Source organism: Salvelinus alpinus, chromosome 8, assembly GCF_045679555.1.
Source record: "Salvelinus alpinus chromosome 8, SLU_Salpinus.1, whole genome shotgun sequence".
Taxonomy (NCBI): Eukaryota; Metazoa; Chordata; class Actinopteri; order Salmoniformes; family Salmonidae; genus Salvelinus; species Salvelinus alpinus.
This window is the reverse complement of record NC_092093.1, coordinates 69,468,190-69,487,835: the sequence shown is the minus strand read 5'-3', so window position 1 is coordinate 69,487,835 and position 19,646 is coordinate 69,468,190. Positions and strand designations below refer to the sequence as shown.

At 44.8% G+C, this 19,646-nt stretch overlaps 1 protein-coding gene across 1 annotated transcript in view; it reads left to right on the top strand.

The window, feature by feature from the left end:
- The window catches only part of LOC139583600 (catenin delta-2-like), a 400,634-nt gene that overhangs the window by 27,378 nt on the left and 353,610 nt on the right, over positions 1-19,646 (top strand). The window contains exon 2 of the mRNA XM_071414857.1: positions 13,205-13,344. Within this exon, the coding sequence (XP_071270958.1) occupies positions 13,210-13,344 (135 nt within the window). The 5' untranslated portion in view covers positions 13,205-13,209. The remainder of the gene's footprint in view (positions 1-13,204; positions 13,345-19,646) is intronic.

The window sequence follows — 19,646 nt, the reverse complement described above, 5'->3', positions numbered from 1 at the left end:
GGCATCGAGCCGGGTGTCATGAAGCCGGCCCAACGCATCTGGTCTCCAGTGCGTCTCCTCGGGCCGGCGTACATGGCACCAGCCTTACAAATGGTGTCCCCGGTTCGCCAGCATAGCCCAGTGCGGGCTGTTCCACCTCGCCGCACTGGCAAGGCTACGGGGACCATTCAACCTGGTAAGGTTGGGCAGGCTCGGTGCTCAAGAGCGCGTGTCCTCCTTCACGGTCCGGTAATTCCGGTGCCACCTCCACGTACCAGTCCTCCGGTGGCAGCCCCCCGCACCAGGCTGTCTCTCCGTTTTCTCTCTCCAGTTGCTTCCACCTGTCCAGCGCTGTCAGAGCCTTCCTCCTCTCCAGCGCAGCCAGAGTCTGAACGGCCTGCCTGCCCAGCGCTGTCTGAGCTGCCTGCCTGCCCAGCGCTGTCAGAGCTGTCCGTCTGTCCCGAGCCGTCAGAGCTGTCCGTCTGTCCCGAGCCGTCAGAGCTGCCCGTCTGTCCTGAGCCGTCAGAGCTGCCCGTCTGTCCCGAGCCGTCAGAGCTGCCCGTCTGTCCCGAGCCGTCAGAGCTGCCCGTCTGTCCCGAGCCGTCAGAGCTGCCTGTCTGTCCCGAGCCGTCAGAGCCGTCCGTCTGTGTTGAGCAGCCAGAGCCGTCCGCCAGACAGGAGCAGCCAGAGCCGTCCGCCAGACAGGAGCAGCGAGAGCCGTCCGCCAGACAGGAGCAGCCAGAGCCGTCCGCCAGACAGGAGCAGCCAGAGCCGTCCGCCAGACAGGAGCAGCCAGTGCCGTCCGCCAGACAGGAGCAGCCAGTGCCGTCCGCCAGACAGGAGCAGCCAGTGCCGTCAGCCAGCCAGGATCCGCCAGAGCCAGCCAGCCAGGATCCGCCAGAGCCGTCCAGCCAGGATCCGCCGGAGCCGTCCAGCCAGGATCCGCCGGAGCCGTCCAGCCAGGATCCGCCGGAGCCGTCCAGCCAGGATCGGCCGGAGCCGTCCAGCCAGGATCGGCCGGAGCCGGCCAGCCAGGATCCGCCGGAGCCGGCCAGCCAGGATCCGCCGGACCCGGCCAGCCAGGATCCGCCGGAGCCGCCAGCCAGGATCCGCCGGAGCCGTCCAGCCAGGATCCGCCAGAGCCGGCCAGCCAGGATCGGCCAGAGCCGGCCAGCCAGGATCCGCCAGAGCCGGCCAGCCAGGATCCGCCAGAGCCGGCCAGCCAGGATCCGCCAGAGCCCGCCAGCCAGGATCCGCCAGAGCCCGCCAGCCAGGATCCGCCGGAACCGCCAGCCAGCCAGGATCCACCAGAGCCGCCCGCCAGCCAGGATCTGCCCCTTCAGTCCTGTGCTGCCCCTCAGTCCGGTGCTGCCCCTCAGTCCGGTGCTGCCCCTCAGTCCGGTGCTGCCCCTCAGTCCGGTGCTGCCCTTTGGTATAGTGGGATTGACATGGAGGGTGGTTGTTAGGAGGAGGCCACGGGGGCGAGTAAGGAGGCGGACAAAGACATTGTTAAGGTGGGGTCCACGTCCCGCGCCAGAGCCGCCACCGCGGACAGACGCCCACCCAGACCCTCCCCTAGAGTTTTAGGGGGTGCGCCCGGAGTTTTCACCTTGAGGGGGGGGTTATGTCACGTTCCTGACCTGTTTTCTCTTGTTTTGTATTTATTTAGTATGGTCAGGGCGTGAGTTGGGTGGGTTGTCTATGTGTTGTTTTCTATGTTGGGGTTTTGTGCGTTCGGCCTGGTATGATTCTCAATCAGAGGCAGCTGTCAATCGTTGTCCCTGATTGAGAATCATACTTAGGCAGCCGGGGTTCACGTGTGGTTTTGTGGGTGTTTGTATTTCGTGTCAGTGTTCGTGCCACACGGGACTGTTTTCGGTTTGGTCACGTTTGTTGTTTTTTGTATCTTGAAGTGTTCAGTTTACTTTCATTAAAATATGAACACTTTCCACTCTGCGTCTTGGTCCGATCCCTACAGGAAATCAGGAAATCCGATCCCTAGGAAATCAGCCGTTACAGTTTTAGTGGCACCCACACCAATAGCCCTGAAGAAAGTGTTTGTCACATTTGCTCACTGCTCAAGCTATCTGACACTAGGACATCCACGATCACACTGATTCCCCTGCTGAATGTACGGTGCACCACAGACACTTAACTTTCGGGAGTCACCCAGCACAAGCAGCTCTGCATAGTTCAGGTGATGGTGGTGAAAACAGTGATACTCGTGCTCAACAGAAACTAAAACACCAAACCTTAAAGCTGGAATCCTTAATGGTGAACCAGTCACGTCCGTTTGAGGAATTACAACAAGAAAGAAGGTACCGCAATCAATTAACACCATTTTTTCCCCCTCTGACATCATTGCACATGCAATAGAAGAGCATAATATACTGCAATGTTTTTTTTTACCATGCTTCTCCTCAGCTCGGCAACAAAAACAACGGTGAGGCGGCCAGTTGAGCTGTTTCCCCCTACTGCAGATTCCATCTTTAACAGAAACCCAGGAGGGGTCTGGAGGCGCTCCCCTTAGCTAGGCCCTCAGACCTGTTATTACTTGCTAATTGGCCTTACCTGAGAGCTCTGCTTCCTTCTCTGAAACTCTGTGGGAAATCTAGACACCTGCACGGTACCCTGCTCCCTCTGCAGGTGGGGTGTGTGTGTGTGTGTATTATTATGTGTGTATTCATGTTCTGACTAGACTAATGCAAGCTAAACTGCCAGCTAACACCAAGCTTAACCGAGAGTACACCTGAACACTGTAGATTTGCTCAAAGTCCATGTCCAGATAGTGAGTATTGAGTCAGTTTCCCAATGGCACCCTCTCTATTCCATATAGTGCACTAAAACGTATAGGGAATAGGATGCCATTAGGGATGCAACCTGGCACATATACAGTGCCTTCAGAAAGTATTCATACCCCTTGACTTATTCCACATTTTGTTGTGTTACAGCCTGAATTCAACATGGATTAAATAAATCTCACCCATCTACACACAATAACCCATAATGACAAAGTGAAAACATGTCTTTAGAAATTGTAGCAAATTTATTGAAAATTAAATACAGAAATATTTAATTCACGTAAGTATTCACACCCCTGAGTCAATACTCTGTAGAGGCACCTTTGGCAGCGATTACAGCTGTGAGTATTACTGGGTAAATCTCTAAGAGCTTTCCACACTTGGATTGTGCTACATTTGCCCATTAATCTTTTCAAAATTCTTCAAGCTCTGTCAAATTGGTTGTTGGTCATTCCTTCACAACCATTTTCAGGTCTTGCCATAGACTTTCAAGTAGATTTAAGTCAAAACTGTAACACGGCCACTCAGGAACATTCACTGTCTTCTTGGTAAGCAACTTCAGTGTAGATTTGGCCTTTTTTCAGGTTATTGTCCTGCTGAAAGGTGAATTAATCTCCCAGTGTCTGGTGGAAAGCAGACTGAACCAGGTTTTCCTCTAGGATTTTGCATAATTGTATTGTGGAGTAACTATCCTGAAAAACACCCCAGTCCTTAACGATTACAATCATACACATAACATGATGCAGCCACCACTATGCTTGAAAATATGGAGAGTGGTACTCAGTAATGTGTTGTATAGGATTTGCCCCAAAAGTAACACTTTGTATTCAGGACAAAAAGTGAATTGCTTTGCCGCATTTTTTGCAGTATTACTTTAGTGCCTTATTGCAAACAGGTTGCATGTTTTGGAATATTACCTCTCTCAAAGACTGCAGTGTATAAAGTCAGAAAATCTGCTGTCTCAGCCACTGCCTGTCACCAAGGGAGTACCCCAAGGCTCGATACTAGGCCCCGCGCTCTTCTCAATTTACATCAACAACATAGCTCAGGCAGTAGGAAGCTCTCTCATCCATTTATATGCAGATGATACAGTCATATACTCAGCTGGCATATCCTCCACTGGATTTTGTGTTAAATGCTCTACAACAAAGTTTTCTTAGTGTCCAACAAGCTTTCTCTACCTTAACCTTGTTCTGAACACCTCCAAAACAAAGGTTATGTGGTTTGGTAAGAAGAATGCCCCTCTTCCCACAGCGTTATTACTACCTCTGAGGGTTTAGAGCTTGAGGTAGTCACCTCATACAAGTACTTGGCAGTATGGCTAGACAGTGCACTGTCCTTCTCTCAGCACATATTAAAGCTAAGTTAAATCTAGACTTGGTTTCCTCTATCGTAATCGCTTCTCTTTCACCCCAGCTGCCAAACAAACCCTGATTCAGATGACCATCCTACTCATGCTAGATTACGGAGACATATTTTATAGATCGGCAGGTAAGGGTGCTCTCGAGTGGCTAGATGTTCTTTACCATTCGCCCATCAGATTTGCCACCAATGCTCCTTATAGGACACATCACTGCACTCTATACTCCTCTGTAAACCGGTCATCTCTGTATACCCGTCGCAAGACCCACTGGTTGATGCTTATTTATAAAACATTCTTAGGCCTCACTCCCCCTTATCTGAGATACAGTTGAAGTCGGAAGTTTACATACACTTAGGTTGGAGTCATTAAAACTCGTTTTTCAACCACTCCACAAATTTCTTGTTAACAAACTATAGTTTTGGCAAGTTGGTTAGGACATCTACTTTGTGCATGACACAAGTCATTTTTCCAACAATTGTTTACAGACAGATTATTTCACTTATAATTCACTGCATCAAAATTCCAGTGGGTCAGAAGTTTACATACACTAAGTTGACTGTCCCTTTAAACAGCTTGTAAAATTCCAGAAAATTATGTAATGGCTTTAGAAGCTTCTGATAGGCTAATTTACATTATTTGAGTCGATTGGAGGTGTACCTGTGGATGTATTTCAAGGCCTACCTTCAAACTCAGTGCCTCTTTGCTTGACATCATGGGAAAATCAAAAGAAATCAGCGAAGACCTCAGAAAGAAAATGGTAGACCTCCACAAGTCTGGTTCATCCTTGGGAGCAATTTCCAAATGCCTGAAGGTACCACGTTCATCTGTACAAACAATAGTACGCAAGTATAAACACCATGGGACCACGCAGCCGTCATACCGCTCAGGAAGGAGACGCGTTCTGTCTCCTAGAGATTAATGTACTTTGGTGCGAAAAGTGCTAAATCAATCCCAGAACAACAGCAAAGGACCTTGTGAAGATGCTGGAGGAAACAGGTACAAAAGTATCTATATCCACAGTAAAACGAGTCCTATAATTGAAATAACCTGAAAGGCCGCTCAGCAAGGAAGAAGCCACTGCTCCAAAACCGCCATAAAAATGCTAGACTACGGTTTGCAACTGCACATGGGGACCAAGATCATACTTTTTGGAGAAATGTCCTCTGGTCTGATGAAACAAAAATAGAACTGTTTGGCCATAATGACCATCATTATGTTCGGAGGAAAATGGGGGAGGCTTGCAAGCCGAAGAACACCATTCCAACCGTGAAGCACGGGGGTGGCAGCATCATCTTGTGGGGGTGGTTTGCTGCAGGAGGGACTGGTGCACTTCACAAAATAGATGACATCATGAGGAAGGCAACCCGAAACATTTGACCCAAGTTAAACAGTTTAAAGGCAATGCTACCAAATACCAATTGAGTGTATGTAAACTTCTGACCCACTGGGGATGTGATGAAAGAAATAAAAGCTGAAATAAATCATTCTCTCTACTATTATTCTGACATTTCACATTCTTAAAATAAAGTGGTGATCCTAGCTGACCTAAGACAGGAATTGTGAAAAACTGAGTTTAAATGTATTTGGCTAAGGTGTATGTAAACTTCCGACTTCAACTGTATCTACAGCAGCCCTCATCCTCCACATACAACACCCGTTCTGCCAGACACATTCTGTTATAGGTCCCCAAAGCACACACATCCCTGGGTCGCTCCTCTTTTCGGTTCGCTGCAGCTAGCAACTGGAACGAGCTGCAACAAACACTTACACTGGACAGTTTTATCCCAAACTCTTCATTCAAAGACTCAATCATGGACACTCTTACTGACAGTTGTGGCTGCTTTGTGTGATGCATTGTTGTCTCTACCTTCTTGCCCTTTGTGCTGTTGTCTGTGCCCAATAATGTTTGTACCATGTTTTGTGCTGCTACCATGTTGTGTTGCAACCATGTTGTTGTCATGTTGTGTTGCTACCATGCTGTGTTGTTGTGTTGCTGCCTTGCTATGTTGTTGTCTTAGGTCTCTCTTTATGTAGTGTTGTGTTGTCTCTCTTGTTGTGATGTGTGTTTTGTCCTATATTTATATTGTATTTTTTTGTATTTTTTATCCCAGGCCCCTGTCCCCGCAGGAGGCCTTTTTCCTTTTGGTAGGCTGTCATTGTAAATAAGAATTTGTTCTTAACTGACTTGCCTAGTTAAATAAAGTTAAACATTTAAAAATGCATTTTTTTTCTGTATTCCTTCTTTTCACTCTGTCATTTTAGGTTAGTATTGTGGAGTAACTACAATATTGTTGATCTATCCTCAGTTTTCTCCAATCACAGCCATTAAACTATGTAACTGTTTTAAAATCACCATTGGCATCATGGTGAAATCCCTGAGCAGTTTCCTTCCTCTCCGGCAACTGAGTTAGGAAGGGCGCCTGAATCTTTGTATTGACTGGGTGTATTGATACACCAAAGTGTAATTAATAACTTCACCATGCTCACAGGGATATTCAATGTCTGCTTTTTGTTTTACCCATCTACCAATAGGTAGTTAAATAAAGGTACAATTTTTTTTTTAACAATTTAAATTTATGAGGCATTGGAAAACCTCCCTGGTCTTTGTGGTTGTATCTGTGGTTGAAATTCATTCAATGAACAATCAATTTATTTATAAAGCCATTTTTACTTCAGCAGATGTCACAAAGTAACATCAGCAGATGTCATACAGAAACCCAGCCTAAAACCCCAAGCAGCAAGAAATGCAGATTTAGAAGCATGGTGGCTAGGAAAAACTCTCTATAAAGGCAGGAATCTAGGAAGAAACCTATAGAGGAACCAGGCTCTGAGGGGTGGCCAGTCCTCTTCTGGCTGGGCTGGGTGGAGATTATAACAGAACGGCCAAGATGTTCAAACGTTCATAGATTTCCAGCAGGGTCAGATAATAATAATCACAGTGGTTGTAGATGGTGCAACAGGTCAATACCTCAGGAGTAAATGTAAGTTGGCTTTTCATAGCCAAATTCACTGCTCGACTGAATGACCTTACAGATAATTGTAAGTGTGGGATACAGAGATGAGGTAGTCATTCACAACTCATGTTAATCACTATTATTGCACACAGAGTGAGTGAGTCCATGCAACTTATTATGTGACTTGTTAAGCACACTTTTACTCATTAACTCATTTAGGCTTGCCATGAAAAAGGGGTTGAATACGTATTGACTCATTGACTTATTGACTCAAGACATTTCTTATTTAATGAATAATGAATTTGTAAAACTTCTTAAAAACATCATTGTATTTTTATGCCAGTATCATGACACAAGGCGAGACCCAGATGCAGACACAGGAGGCAGATGGTTGGAGTCTTACAATGTTTATTAATCCAAAACGAGTAGGCAAGAGAATGGTCGTGGACAAGCAAAAGGTCAAAACCAGATCAGAGTCCAGGAGGTACAGAGTGGCAGACAGGCTCGTGGTCAAGGCAGGCAAATGGTCAGGCAGGCGGGTACAAAGTCCAGAAACAGGCAAGGGTCAAAACCGGGAGGACTAGAAAAAGGAGAATAGCAAAAAGCAGGAGAACGGGGAAAACGCTGGTTGACTTGGAAAAACATACAAGACGAACAGGCAGAGAGAGACAGGAAACACGGATAAATACACTGGAGAAAATCAGCAACACCTGGAGGGGGTGGAGACAATCACAAAGACAGGTGAAACAGATCAGGGTATGACATCTATGTTTTAATTCTGGATATAACATAAACATTTTGAAAAAGTCAAGGGGTGGGAATACTTTCTGAAGGCACTGCAGCTACATAGACTACATGCATCTCTGCACTCAGAGACTCACTCACAGATACACTTTCCAGCTTTAAGCACTGCTCTTTAATCAGTGTTGCGTACTGGTAAAGGATTGAGACAAATCACCTAGCCTTATAAGCACTGATCTCCAATCAGTAGTATGCCATTGTGTTATGGTAATCGGTGCTAGCATTAGCATGGAGTGGTTACTATAGGGAAGACAAGCCTAATCATATTGCAATCACGCCTGGCCTTGAGGAGATAATATAAAAATGCCCTCTGAATTATGAAATGTGGGTGAAACTTGGCTTTAAGCACTGATTTGCAGTCAGCTGTCAGTGGTGATTAGGATACATCAGGCTTGGTTTAGCTCTGATTCTGGATCAGTCTGTAGTGATTAAGAGGCCTTCAGCTGTGATCAGCTGTGTCAAGCCTCAGATGTTCATCATAGTAGCCAGGCTTAGATCAAACCATGCTTCTCATGCATGGATTCTCTTTGCTGACCAACCTCCAGATGGGATAAGTCTCAATGCGTGTGTGTCAGGGTTGTGCTCAATTCAGAATTGAACTGAGACTGCCTCATAAGTTCCAATAAAAATTATTGAATTTGAAGTTAAATTGAATTAGTAAACAGGATACTGAATTGCAATTAGAATTAGAATGAATGGAAATAAAATTGAATTCAGTGAAATTTTATTCAAACGCATCTTCTATTTGGTATAAGGTGTAGTCTATACAAATATCCATCTTGTACATAAAACGTCAAACATGTTGTTATATACATTTATTTTTATTTTTATTTATTTTATTTAACCTTTATTTAACTAGGCGAGTCAGTTAAGAACACATTCTTATTTACAATAACGGCCTACCAAAAGGCAAAAGGCCTCCTGAGGGGTTGGGGGCCTGGGATTAAAAATATTAATAAATTAAATAAAAATATAGGACAAAACACACATCACGACAAGAGAGACAACAAAACACTGCATAAAGAGAAACTTAAGACAACAACATAGCATGGCAGCAACACATGACAACACAGCATGGTAGCAACACAACATGACAACACATGGTAGCTACACAACATGGTAGCAGCACAAGACAGGGTACAAACATTATTGGGCACAGACATACACATACAATATTGATGAAACAATAGATTTTCAGGACAAACTCTTAAAATGAATGATCAAGGAAAACAAAACCTGAATATTGTAAGTTATTATCATTTAACATTTGAGTAATTTAGCAGACACTCTTGTCCAGAGCAATTTACAGGAGCAATTAGGGTTAAGTGCCTTGCTCAAGGGCACATTAACAGATTTTTCAGCAAGTCAGCTTGGGGAATTGAAACAGTGACCTTTTGGTTACTAGCTTAACACACATAACCGCTAGGCTACCTGCCTAATTTCATTAATCATTTAAAAATTTTCAATATGTGGAAAATGTACATTTCCCAGAATGCACTAGTTAAACCTCAAGTTGACCCTAAAGTCTTCAAAAAGAATCCAAACAAATGAAATGGGTTGAGGGAAATATTATTGGCTATTTCGAGGCATTAAGTTTAAAAGATTATATCAATATTGTTTCCAGAGAAATGTTATACAGTGCCTTCAGAAAGCATTCAGACCCCTTGACTTTTTCCACATTTTGTTAAGTTACAGCCTTATTCTAAAAATGGATAAAAAAATAAATAAATCCTCAGCAACCTAAACACATGACCCCATAATGACCATAACGACCATAAAAAAAATAATTGTATACATTTTAAAATAAGGCTGTAACGTAACGAATGTGGAAAAAGTCAAGGGGTCTGAATACTTTCCGAAGGCACTGTATATTCTTTGGTATCTGGAAGTCTGACTTGCCAGATTCAATTAAACTCATATATTCTATGACTGAGTGGAATTTCGTTGAATTGCACTGAATTAAATTATATTTCCAGTCATTCAAATTCAAATTCTACATCCTGTGAGGTGTGGCCAATCCAATTCGAATTTAATCTCATCGGTTGAATGTGAGTCACTTCAAAAATTCTGAATTGAGCACAGCCCTGGTGTGCATGTGTGTGCGTGCGTGTGTGTATGAGTGTACTGTATGTGCATGTGTGTGCTTGCGTGTGTGAGTGTGTATGTGCGCATATGTGTGCATACTGTAACTCTCATAGCCAAATTGCTGTTAAATATTAAGCCTTTCCAGAAGGAAATGAGCTAAAGTCATCATTGCTTTTCTGCATAAATACACAAGCAAGTCATGCATTATAACATTTAAAAAGCTTTTGGCTTTGAAATGTCTCTGAAATGTCTCTCCAATTGATCATTGGTCATTGAAATCGAAATTGGAGGTCTTTCCAAATCCTGAGGACTTTGGGAAATGCTTTCAAATCCGGCCACTAGGGGGCACCAGTGAGCGCTATTACTATTAAGTAGGATTTGTTAGGGTGTTGTGGTGGTGGTGGATGGGTGTAATCCGAAGGTTGCGTGTTCGATCCCAGTCGTGGACACTGGTTTTAACCCTAACCCCAACCTTAACCCTTACCTTAACCATTCAGAATGAGTTCCTAAACTTAACCCTTAACATATGATTTTGACGTTTAGAGAAATGGAACGTTTGGAGCAACTTCAAAATGTGACGTTTGGAGAACGTGGCTGAACGTCTCCAAGGAGTTTGTTCAATATTAAATCCTTGCTTGCTATGAGGATTAAATGAGATAGTAACTGGGACAGATAATTGATGGGAAATGACATTGCCATTTACTGTAAGTTTAGTCTATTGTTCATAGTTCATTATTAAGTCCTCTACCCAAGCAGAAGAAAGCTGCCACATTCACCAGCCCTTAATTAAGACTTGAGAAACACTACCTTCTGATCCCTTACGCCTCACCTGTCTCTCTCTCTCTGTCTCTCTGTCTGTCTGTCTGTCTGTCTGTCTGTCTGTCTGTCTGTCTGTCTGTCTGTCTGTCTGTCTGTCTGTCTGTCTGTCTGTCTGTCTGTCTGTCTGTCTGTCTGTCTCTCTCTCTCTCTCTCTCTCTCTCTCTCTCTCTCTCTCTCTCTCTCTCTCTCCCTCTCCCTCTCCCTCTCCCTCTCTCTCTCTCTCTCTCTCTGTGTGAGACTGTGGTGGTGGTGACTGATTGAGAGGAACAGATATAGTCTCGGTCTCATCGTTAGTTTATTACCAAGCAGTGATAAGCTGTCGTCACTTTATAACGAGTATGCCAGGCAGGGACCCCTGTCCAGATACTGACACATCAACACACACACCGTCAAGATGACTGTGTGTGTCTCTGTGTGTGTGTGTGCGTTCAGATACTAATCAATGTCTACTAACAGGGCGTTGTGTTCAACTAATCCCCACAAGTGTTCCCCTCTCTCTCTTTGTCTTTCTCTCTGTTTCTCTCTCTCTCTCTTATATTTGTCTCTAGATGTCAAGTTAAGGTCATATTCCTATGTATCTGTTGTGTAGGTTATGCTGAGAAATATATAGGCCTCAATTCCAATTCAGTGACTGGCATCATTACCTGATACTGAGTCAAAATGTCCCTTTGATTTAGAACTAATGGCGATAGATTTGTTATATTGCACACAGTATATTCAGACCTACATAACAGCTGTTGCAACAACTGAGGCATACAGAGGATTTTGTGTTTGTGTGTGAGACAAGTGACATCAGTGACACAATGACTGCTATGTATGTATGTGAAATTAACCAAAAGGATTTTGTGTGTGCTTGTGTGTGTGTATGTCCCTGTCTCTCTGGCCCAATAAAAGGACAGAGAGAGGAACCAGTCTGGCAGGGATCTCCCACCCCTGTCTGTTCTAAAACTGATGCTGCCTGTACACAGTTCCCACGGTGATGTGATTTGGCTACCATGGTGGAGCCAGTCACACAGCTGAAGGTTAAACATGTTGAAGGACGAGAGAGACTTAGTTGGAGTTGGAGAGAGAGAGACAAGTAACAGTTTTACCTCTTAAACCTGCCAGTGCCATCCTGCACACTGGGTGTCTGTGTCTTTGTGCGCAGTTTGTATGTATGTGTGTGTATGTGTACAGTATTGTACCAATTTGTGCAGAAGCAGATACTGTATGTTATCAGTGAATATCATGAAGCACCATCCATATTACTGAGAGAGAGGGGGAGAGAGGGAGAGAGTGGCGTAGAGAGAAAGAGAGGGGTAGAGAGAGAGAGAGAGAGAGGGGTAGGAAGAGAGAGTGGGGGTAGAGAGATAGAGAGAGAGAAAGTTTGATTAATTTGACTGTACTTGTCTGAGTGGGAGGCTAGGAGAGGAGTCACAAAAAAATCAATGGCCTGGGAAATGGAAGTCTCTGTGTGTGTGTGTGTGTGTGTGTGTGTGTGTGTGTGTGTGTGTGTGTGTGTGTGTGTTTTTCTTCAGTTCTTTGATGGTAATGTCCTGGTAATCTAGAAGGGGCAGAAAGAGAGAGGGAAAGAGCGACACACACACACACACACACACACACACACACACACACACACACACACACACACACACACACACACACACACACACACACACACACACACACACACACACACACACACACACACACACACAGGTACCTCTTAAAACGCCTCCTCACAGTAACAGGTTAACCGCTTGAACGTGCCAGTGCCAGTGCCAGCCTGCAGATTGGCGGTTAGCACTTTCAGAGCGCCTGGCGACATTCAATAGCGAGACGCTGTACAAAGGCGTTGCACAGAATTAGCAGTGAGTTCTCTCTCTCACTCTCTCATCTCTTTCGCTCTCTCATCGCTCTCGTTCTGTCTCTCTCTCTCTTTCTCTCTCAGGATAGGCTGACAGACTGCTCACACTGCAGGTTATATAAGCCAGCTAACACTCTGAAGTGTGAGCGAGGGAGCTCCAGCAACATTGGAAAGGCCAGTATAATCTGACATGATTTGATTTCACTGCCTAAACCCTCACAATCTCTAATTATCCCCTAGCGTCTACCTTTCATGAAGTCTGCAAGGCCCTACCATGTTGGATGTTTGATATTAAAACAGTGTTTTTCTACTCATGTTCCTATTATGTGATATTTGTATAGAAATTATGATATCATTGCTCTTGTGTAGGAGGTATACTACCTGTATTACTATTTAATGATAATAATATTGTTTATAGTAGGCATTCAGGTGATGCATTTATTACTATGTAGTGAAAATGATATTGTTACTGTATAATGATATTATTATTGTTCTGTAGCAGGTACACTATGTGATGTTTGTATACTATGTAACGTGATGTTGATGTTGTCTATAGGAGGTATGCCTGTGCCAGACCAGCCCTCAGAGCAGGAGAAGGGAGCCAGTCTGCTGAGTCCATGTCTACCATCATCTAACGGAGACGGATCAGACGGGACGGAGACCACCTCCGCTATCCTGGCCTCCGTCAAAGAACAGGTAGGCCTGACTGTGTGTGTGTGTGCATTATTTGTGTCAATATCAGTTGTCAGCATGGGACTTAAACACAGTCTTCTAAGTTTATTTAATCAAAAACACACATCTTAACTACAAACTGATTTGCAGTAGAACCTGACACTGAAGCAAGATGAGTATTCTAGTCCTATGCAGTGGGTTCAGTGTTTTGGAAGTCAAGGATGAGTGCTTAGCAGGGGAATCAGGAGGTAATGGGGAGACATTATGTAGATTATGAGAGGAGAGCTGCAGCCAAGTAGACAGCATTGAATAAGACATTAAAACAAATCACCGCAACCACTCAACAGGGAACCTTCTATCTAGATACATTATTGAAAAGAGACACGGAAAAGTGTGTGTCTCTGTGTGTGTATGTGTGTGTGTATACAGTCACACAGTTGTGTGCGTGTGTACCTGCTCTTTCCATGACATAGACTGACCAGGTGAATCCAGGTGAAAGATATGATCCCTCATTGATGTCACTTAAATCCACTTCAATCAGTGTAGATGAAGGTGAGGAGACAGGTTAAAGAAGGATTTTTTAGCCTTGAGACAATTGAGACATGGATTGTGTATGTGTGCCATTCAGAGGGTGAATGGACAAGACAACAGATTTAAATACCTTTGAACAGGGTATGGTAGTAGGTACCAGGCGCACCGGTTTGTGTCAAGAACTGCAACGTTTTTTTCACTCTCTTTTTTTCACTCTCAAAAGTTTCCAAAGGACATCCAGGCAACTTGACACAACTATGGGAAGCATTGGAGTCAACATGGGCCAGCATCCCTGTGGAACGCTAATGACACCTTGTAGAGTCTAACTCAATATTAGGAAGGCATTCTTAATGTTTTGTACACTCAGTGTATGTGTGTGTTTACAGTATTGTACTAGTTTGTGCAGAAACGGAGAGAGAGAGAGACTTAATATCGATGGCCTGAGAAATGGAAGTATCTGTGTGTGTGTGTGTGTTTGCACACCTGTGTGTGTTGTAGTCAGTATACACTACTTGATCAGAAGTCTGCTCGTCGAACATCTCATTCAAAATTCATGGGCGTTAAAATGGAGTTGTTCCCCCCTTTGCTGCTACAACAGCCTCCACTCTTCTGGGAAGGCTTTCCACTAGATGTTGGAACATTACTGCAGGGTCTTGCTTCCATTCAGCCACAAGAGCATTAGTGAGGTCGGGCACTGATGTTGGGCGATCAGGCCTGGCTCGCAGTCGGTGTTCCAAAGGGGTTCAATGAGGTTGAGGTCTGTGCCAGACAAGTTCTTCCAAATCGATCTCGGCAAACCATTTCAGTATGGACCTGGCTTTGTGCATGGTGGCATTGTCATGGTGAAACAGAAAAGGGCCTTCCACATACTCTTGCCACAAAGTTGGAAGCACAGAATCGTCTAGAATGTCTTTGTATGCTGTAGCGTTAAGATTCCCCTTCACTGGAACTAACGGGCCTAGCCCGAACCATGAAAAACAGCCCCAGACCATTATTCCTCCTCCACCAAACTTTACAGTTGGCACTACGCATTCTGGCAGGTAGCTTTCTCCTGGCATCACCAAACCCATATTCGTCTGTCGGACTGCCAGATGGTGAAGCGTGATTCATCACTCCAGAGAGTCCAATGGCGGTGAGCTTTACATCACTCCAGCCAACGCTTGGCATTGCACATGGTGATATTAGGCTTGTGTGCGGCTTCTCGGCCATGGAAACCCATTTCATGAAGCCTACCACTTTGCGGCTGAGCCATTGTTGCTCCTAGACGTTTCCACTTCACAATAACAGCACTTACATTTGACCGGGGCAGCTCTAGCAGGGCAGAATGTTTTTTTCCTTATTTAACCTTTATTTAACTCTTCATTCTTTAATTCTTCTGCCAATGTTTGTTTATGGAGATTGCATGGCTGTGTGCTCGAATTATACACCTGTCAGCAACGGGTATGGATGAAATAGTCGAATATACTAATTTGAAGGGGTGTCCACATACTTTTGGTGATGTAGTGTATCTCCCTCACAATCCATTGAAAGTCAAATGTTCCTCTGCCTCCATAATCTAAAGGGATTCTTTCAGATAACACATTCCTTTGAGACCCATTGATTGAATTGGGAGAGGTTTATGGGCCTTGAACAGCGGTTCGTCTGATGGAACGTGGATTCACCTTGGATCACGCGCTGTCACAAGGACATTACCAAATCCTTTCACATTTGTAAAAATGTTTTTTATGTCGGACATTTTAATTTTCCTCATATGTAGCCTATAGGTCAAGGACGAACTGAATTGGAAATGTTGTTCATGAAAAGACAGAGAGAGGGAGAGGTTAGAGAGAGTGTGTGTGTGTAGGGGGAGAACAATGTATGTATGATGTTGTGATCAAAGACAGATCAGATCTAAACACAGACACACACACTGCTCTTTCCTCTCTGTGTGTGTGTGTGTGTGTGTGTGTGTGTGTGTGTGTGTGTGTGTGTGTGTGTGTGTGTGTGTGTGTGTGTGTGTGTGTGTGTGTGTGTGTGTGTGTGTGTGTGTGTGTGTGTGTGTGTGTGTCTGTGTGTCTTCAGCTCTTTGGTGGTAATGTCCTGGTAACCTAGTAGGCACAGTCCCTCTGTGGCCATCCTACATGCTAAACACACGGCTATCACCATGGTGACCAATCCAGAGAGAGGACACACCTGGCTGTTAGCTTCTGTTAGCAGGGAGGTGTGTTTGTGTGCACCCCCCCTCCCCACACAACATACCTTGTCCACTTATTATTGTTGAGGTGACCAGCTGTGTGTTCTGAGTGTCAGACAACCAATTATACAGCTTGCTATTACTGTATATACAGTAATTATACCCACTGGAACACCCTACTCCCACTCTCTCTGTCTCAGCCCCACCCACTCTCTCTGTCTCAGCCCCACCCACTCTCTCTGTCTCAGCCCCACCCACCCACTCTCTCTGTCTCAGCCCCACCCACTCTCTCTGTCTCAGCCCCACCCACTCTCTCTGTCTCAGCCCCACCCACTCCTTTCCCTCCTACAGTGCTCCTTGCCGTGGCTCCTCCTTTCCCTCCTACAGTGCTCCTTGCCGTGGCTCCTCCTTTCCCTCCTACAGTGCTCCTTGCCGTGGCTCCTCCTTTCCCTCCTACAGTGCTCCTTGCCGTGGCTCCTCCTTTCCCTCCTACAGTGCTCCTTGCCGTGGCTCCTCCTTTCCCTCCTACAGTGCTCCTTGCCGTGGCTCCTCCTTTCCCTCCTACAGTGCTCCTTGCCGTGGCTCCTCCTTTCCCTCCTACAGTGCTCCTTGCCGTGGCTCCTCCTTTCCCTCCTACAGTGCTCCTTGCCGTGGCTCCTCCTTTCCCTCCTACAGTGCTCCTTGCCGTGAATCTTTCTGTGAATTATTATTCTCACCTTTCCCTTCTCTGTTCACAATGCTAACTTGCTACCTGTGATTTCCTCTATAGAGGCATTTTCACGTCACACATTACCATAGAGCCAGTGGGTCACGTCGGTTCAGACTGTACGTTTACAGAAAATAAATCATAATATATTTAATATGCCATTTAGCAGACGCTTTTTCCCAAAGCGACTTACAGTAGTGCGTTCATAAATGTTGGAATGGGTGGCCCCAGCGGGAATCGAACCCACAATGACTCTACATCTGATCTTATGTGTGTCTGTCTATGAAGAGGATGGTTCACGTTGCCATGCTTCCTACCACAGCACTTACTGTAGGGGCCACGTCCACATTCACCAAATTGAAAAATGTATTTTTAATTATTTCAAATAAGTCACATTTTTCCCTTGCGTATACGTATGGCATTGACAGTGATGGATGGCTAATCTGTCTGCGCCTCTTCATGGCTATAGAGTCTATATTATATTATAGACTAATACAGTTGAAACAAATGAGTGGAGCTACTGCTATCAGACGTGAAGTCATCAGGGACCCGACGGCGGCTCAATATTAATTACTGCTGAGGATTAATTCATGTGACATTGTCATCTTCGTTCGCTCCAATCTACAGTATAATTGTATGAGATGATCACCTCGATGAGTTCAAACGAGACAGACTGTGAAGTCAAATTAAATGTTAAAATACTGTGATTAGAAATGAGCTATTCACAAATTGCGGGTCGCTTTGCCACGAAACAATTTATAATTGCAGACTAGCGCTGTCAATGTCAAACTCAAACTCTTTTGATGCGCTGTTTTGAAATTTAAAATGTTGTTCTCTTTTCCAGAAATTTGAGTTTGAATCTAGCTATATGCTTAGAATATGTGTACAACACCCATTTGTATCAATATCCAGAGATGTTCTATTTCTGGGTTTATTGTAGTCTCTGGATATATAGAAATGGGCATTGTACACGTATTCTAAGCATATAGCTAGATTCTAACTCAGATTTTGGAAAAGAGAGCAAAACTTGACACAACTGTGGGAAGCATTGGAGTCAACATGGGCCAGAATCCCTGTGGAACGCTTTCGACACCTTGTAGAGTCCATGCCCCGATGAATTGAGGCTGTTCTGAGGGCAAAAGATCAGCAAAAAAGACTGTATAAAATAAATAATACAAATACTGAGGTATAGTGTAATACACTTTTGTATTAGTACAAAATAATAGAATTTTGAGCATATTTCTATAATTTATTTTACATCTTTATTTTTGCTGATCTTTATCAAAGGTGCCAATTCACTCCAATTGGCTCGCAGAGAGAGAATATCAGAATCACCTTTAATCACCAAGTACATTTACACATACTCAGAATTTTACTTGGTGGTATGGTTCTGCTGGTGATAGACAACATTTAACGTTAGAGACAGAACAAAGTTTCCACGCATTATTTACAACTAGGTAGAGTGATCATAGAGCTATAAGAGAATTAGCAGATATACAAATATACAGTGAGTATACGGTTGATATACAGTGGGTATACGGTTGATATACAGTGGGTATACGGTTGATATACAGTGGGTATACGGTGTCGTGATTCGGATACATGATATACAGTGGGTATACGGTTGATGTACAGTGGGTATACGGTTGATATACAGTGGGTATACGGTTGATATACAGTGGGTATACGGCTGATATACAGTGGGTATACGGCTGATATACAGTGTACAAATTTACAAATTTACAGTATCAGTATGAATATATATAAATGCGAAGAGATGAACAGAGTAATGCAGTACAGAGCAGTTATTTAGAGTACAGTTCAGAGATGGCTTGATGCAGTGTGCAGCATAGAGTGCATAGTCCTTTAGTCTCTATGGGCCAGATGGCCGGTTGGTGAGGGCCACAGCATAGTCCTTTAGTCTCTATGGGCCAGATGGCCGGTTGGTGAGGGACACAGCATAGTCCTTTAGTCTCTATGGGCCAGATGGCCGGTTGGTGAGGGCCACAGCATAGTCCTTTAGTCTCTATAGGCCAGATGGCCGGTTGGTGAGGGACACAGCATAGTCCTTTAGTCTCTATGGGCCAGATGGCCGTTCGGTGAGGGCCACATCATAGTCCTTTAGTCTCTATGGGCCAGATGGCCGGTTGGTGAGGGCCACAGCATAGTCCTTTAGTCTCTATGGGCCAGATGGCCGGTTGGTGAGGGCCACAGCATAGTCCTTTAGTCTCTATGGGCCAGATGGCCGGTTGGTGAGGGCCACAGCATAGTCCTTTAGTCTCTATGGGCCAGATGGCCGCTTGGTGAGGGCCACATCCCGGGGAGAGAAACTTTTCAGGTGGTGGGAGGTTTTGGTCATGAGTGACATGAACTGCCTGACAGAAGTGAATTTTAGGAGGAGGGGGTGCGAGGGGTTGACAATGATCTTTCTTGCCTTGGAGTCTTGCAGTACATGGACAAGGGCACGTGGCAGGCGATGACCCTCTCTGCAGACCGGACAAGGCTTTGCAGTTTGCCGTTGCAGCGGGCAGACACAGACCCAAACCGGACTGTGAGGAAGGATGTGAGGATAGACTCAACGTTTGATGCGTAAAACTTTTGAGTTTTTTCAGCTGCCGCAAGTAGTACATCCACTGGTCTGCCTTCTTGGTGACCTCTGTGATGCTGTCCTCCCTCTTGAGGTTGTTGGAGATGATGGTCCCCAGGGATTTGAATGATTTAGCCGTGCTAACAGCTAACAGTCAATCTAGAGGGGTAGAGATGGTGGAGGGGCGTTTTCTGAAGTCAACCACCATTTCGATGGTTTTGTCTGTGTTGACTGCACCAGGCCACTAGTCGGTCGACCTCTCCACGGTAAATTGCTGTCGGTGATGAGACCGACCAGAGTGGTTTAATCTTTAAACTTGAGTATGCGTT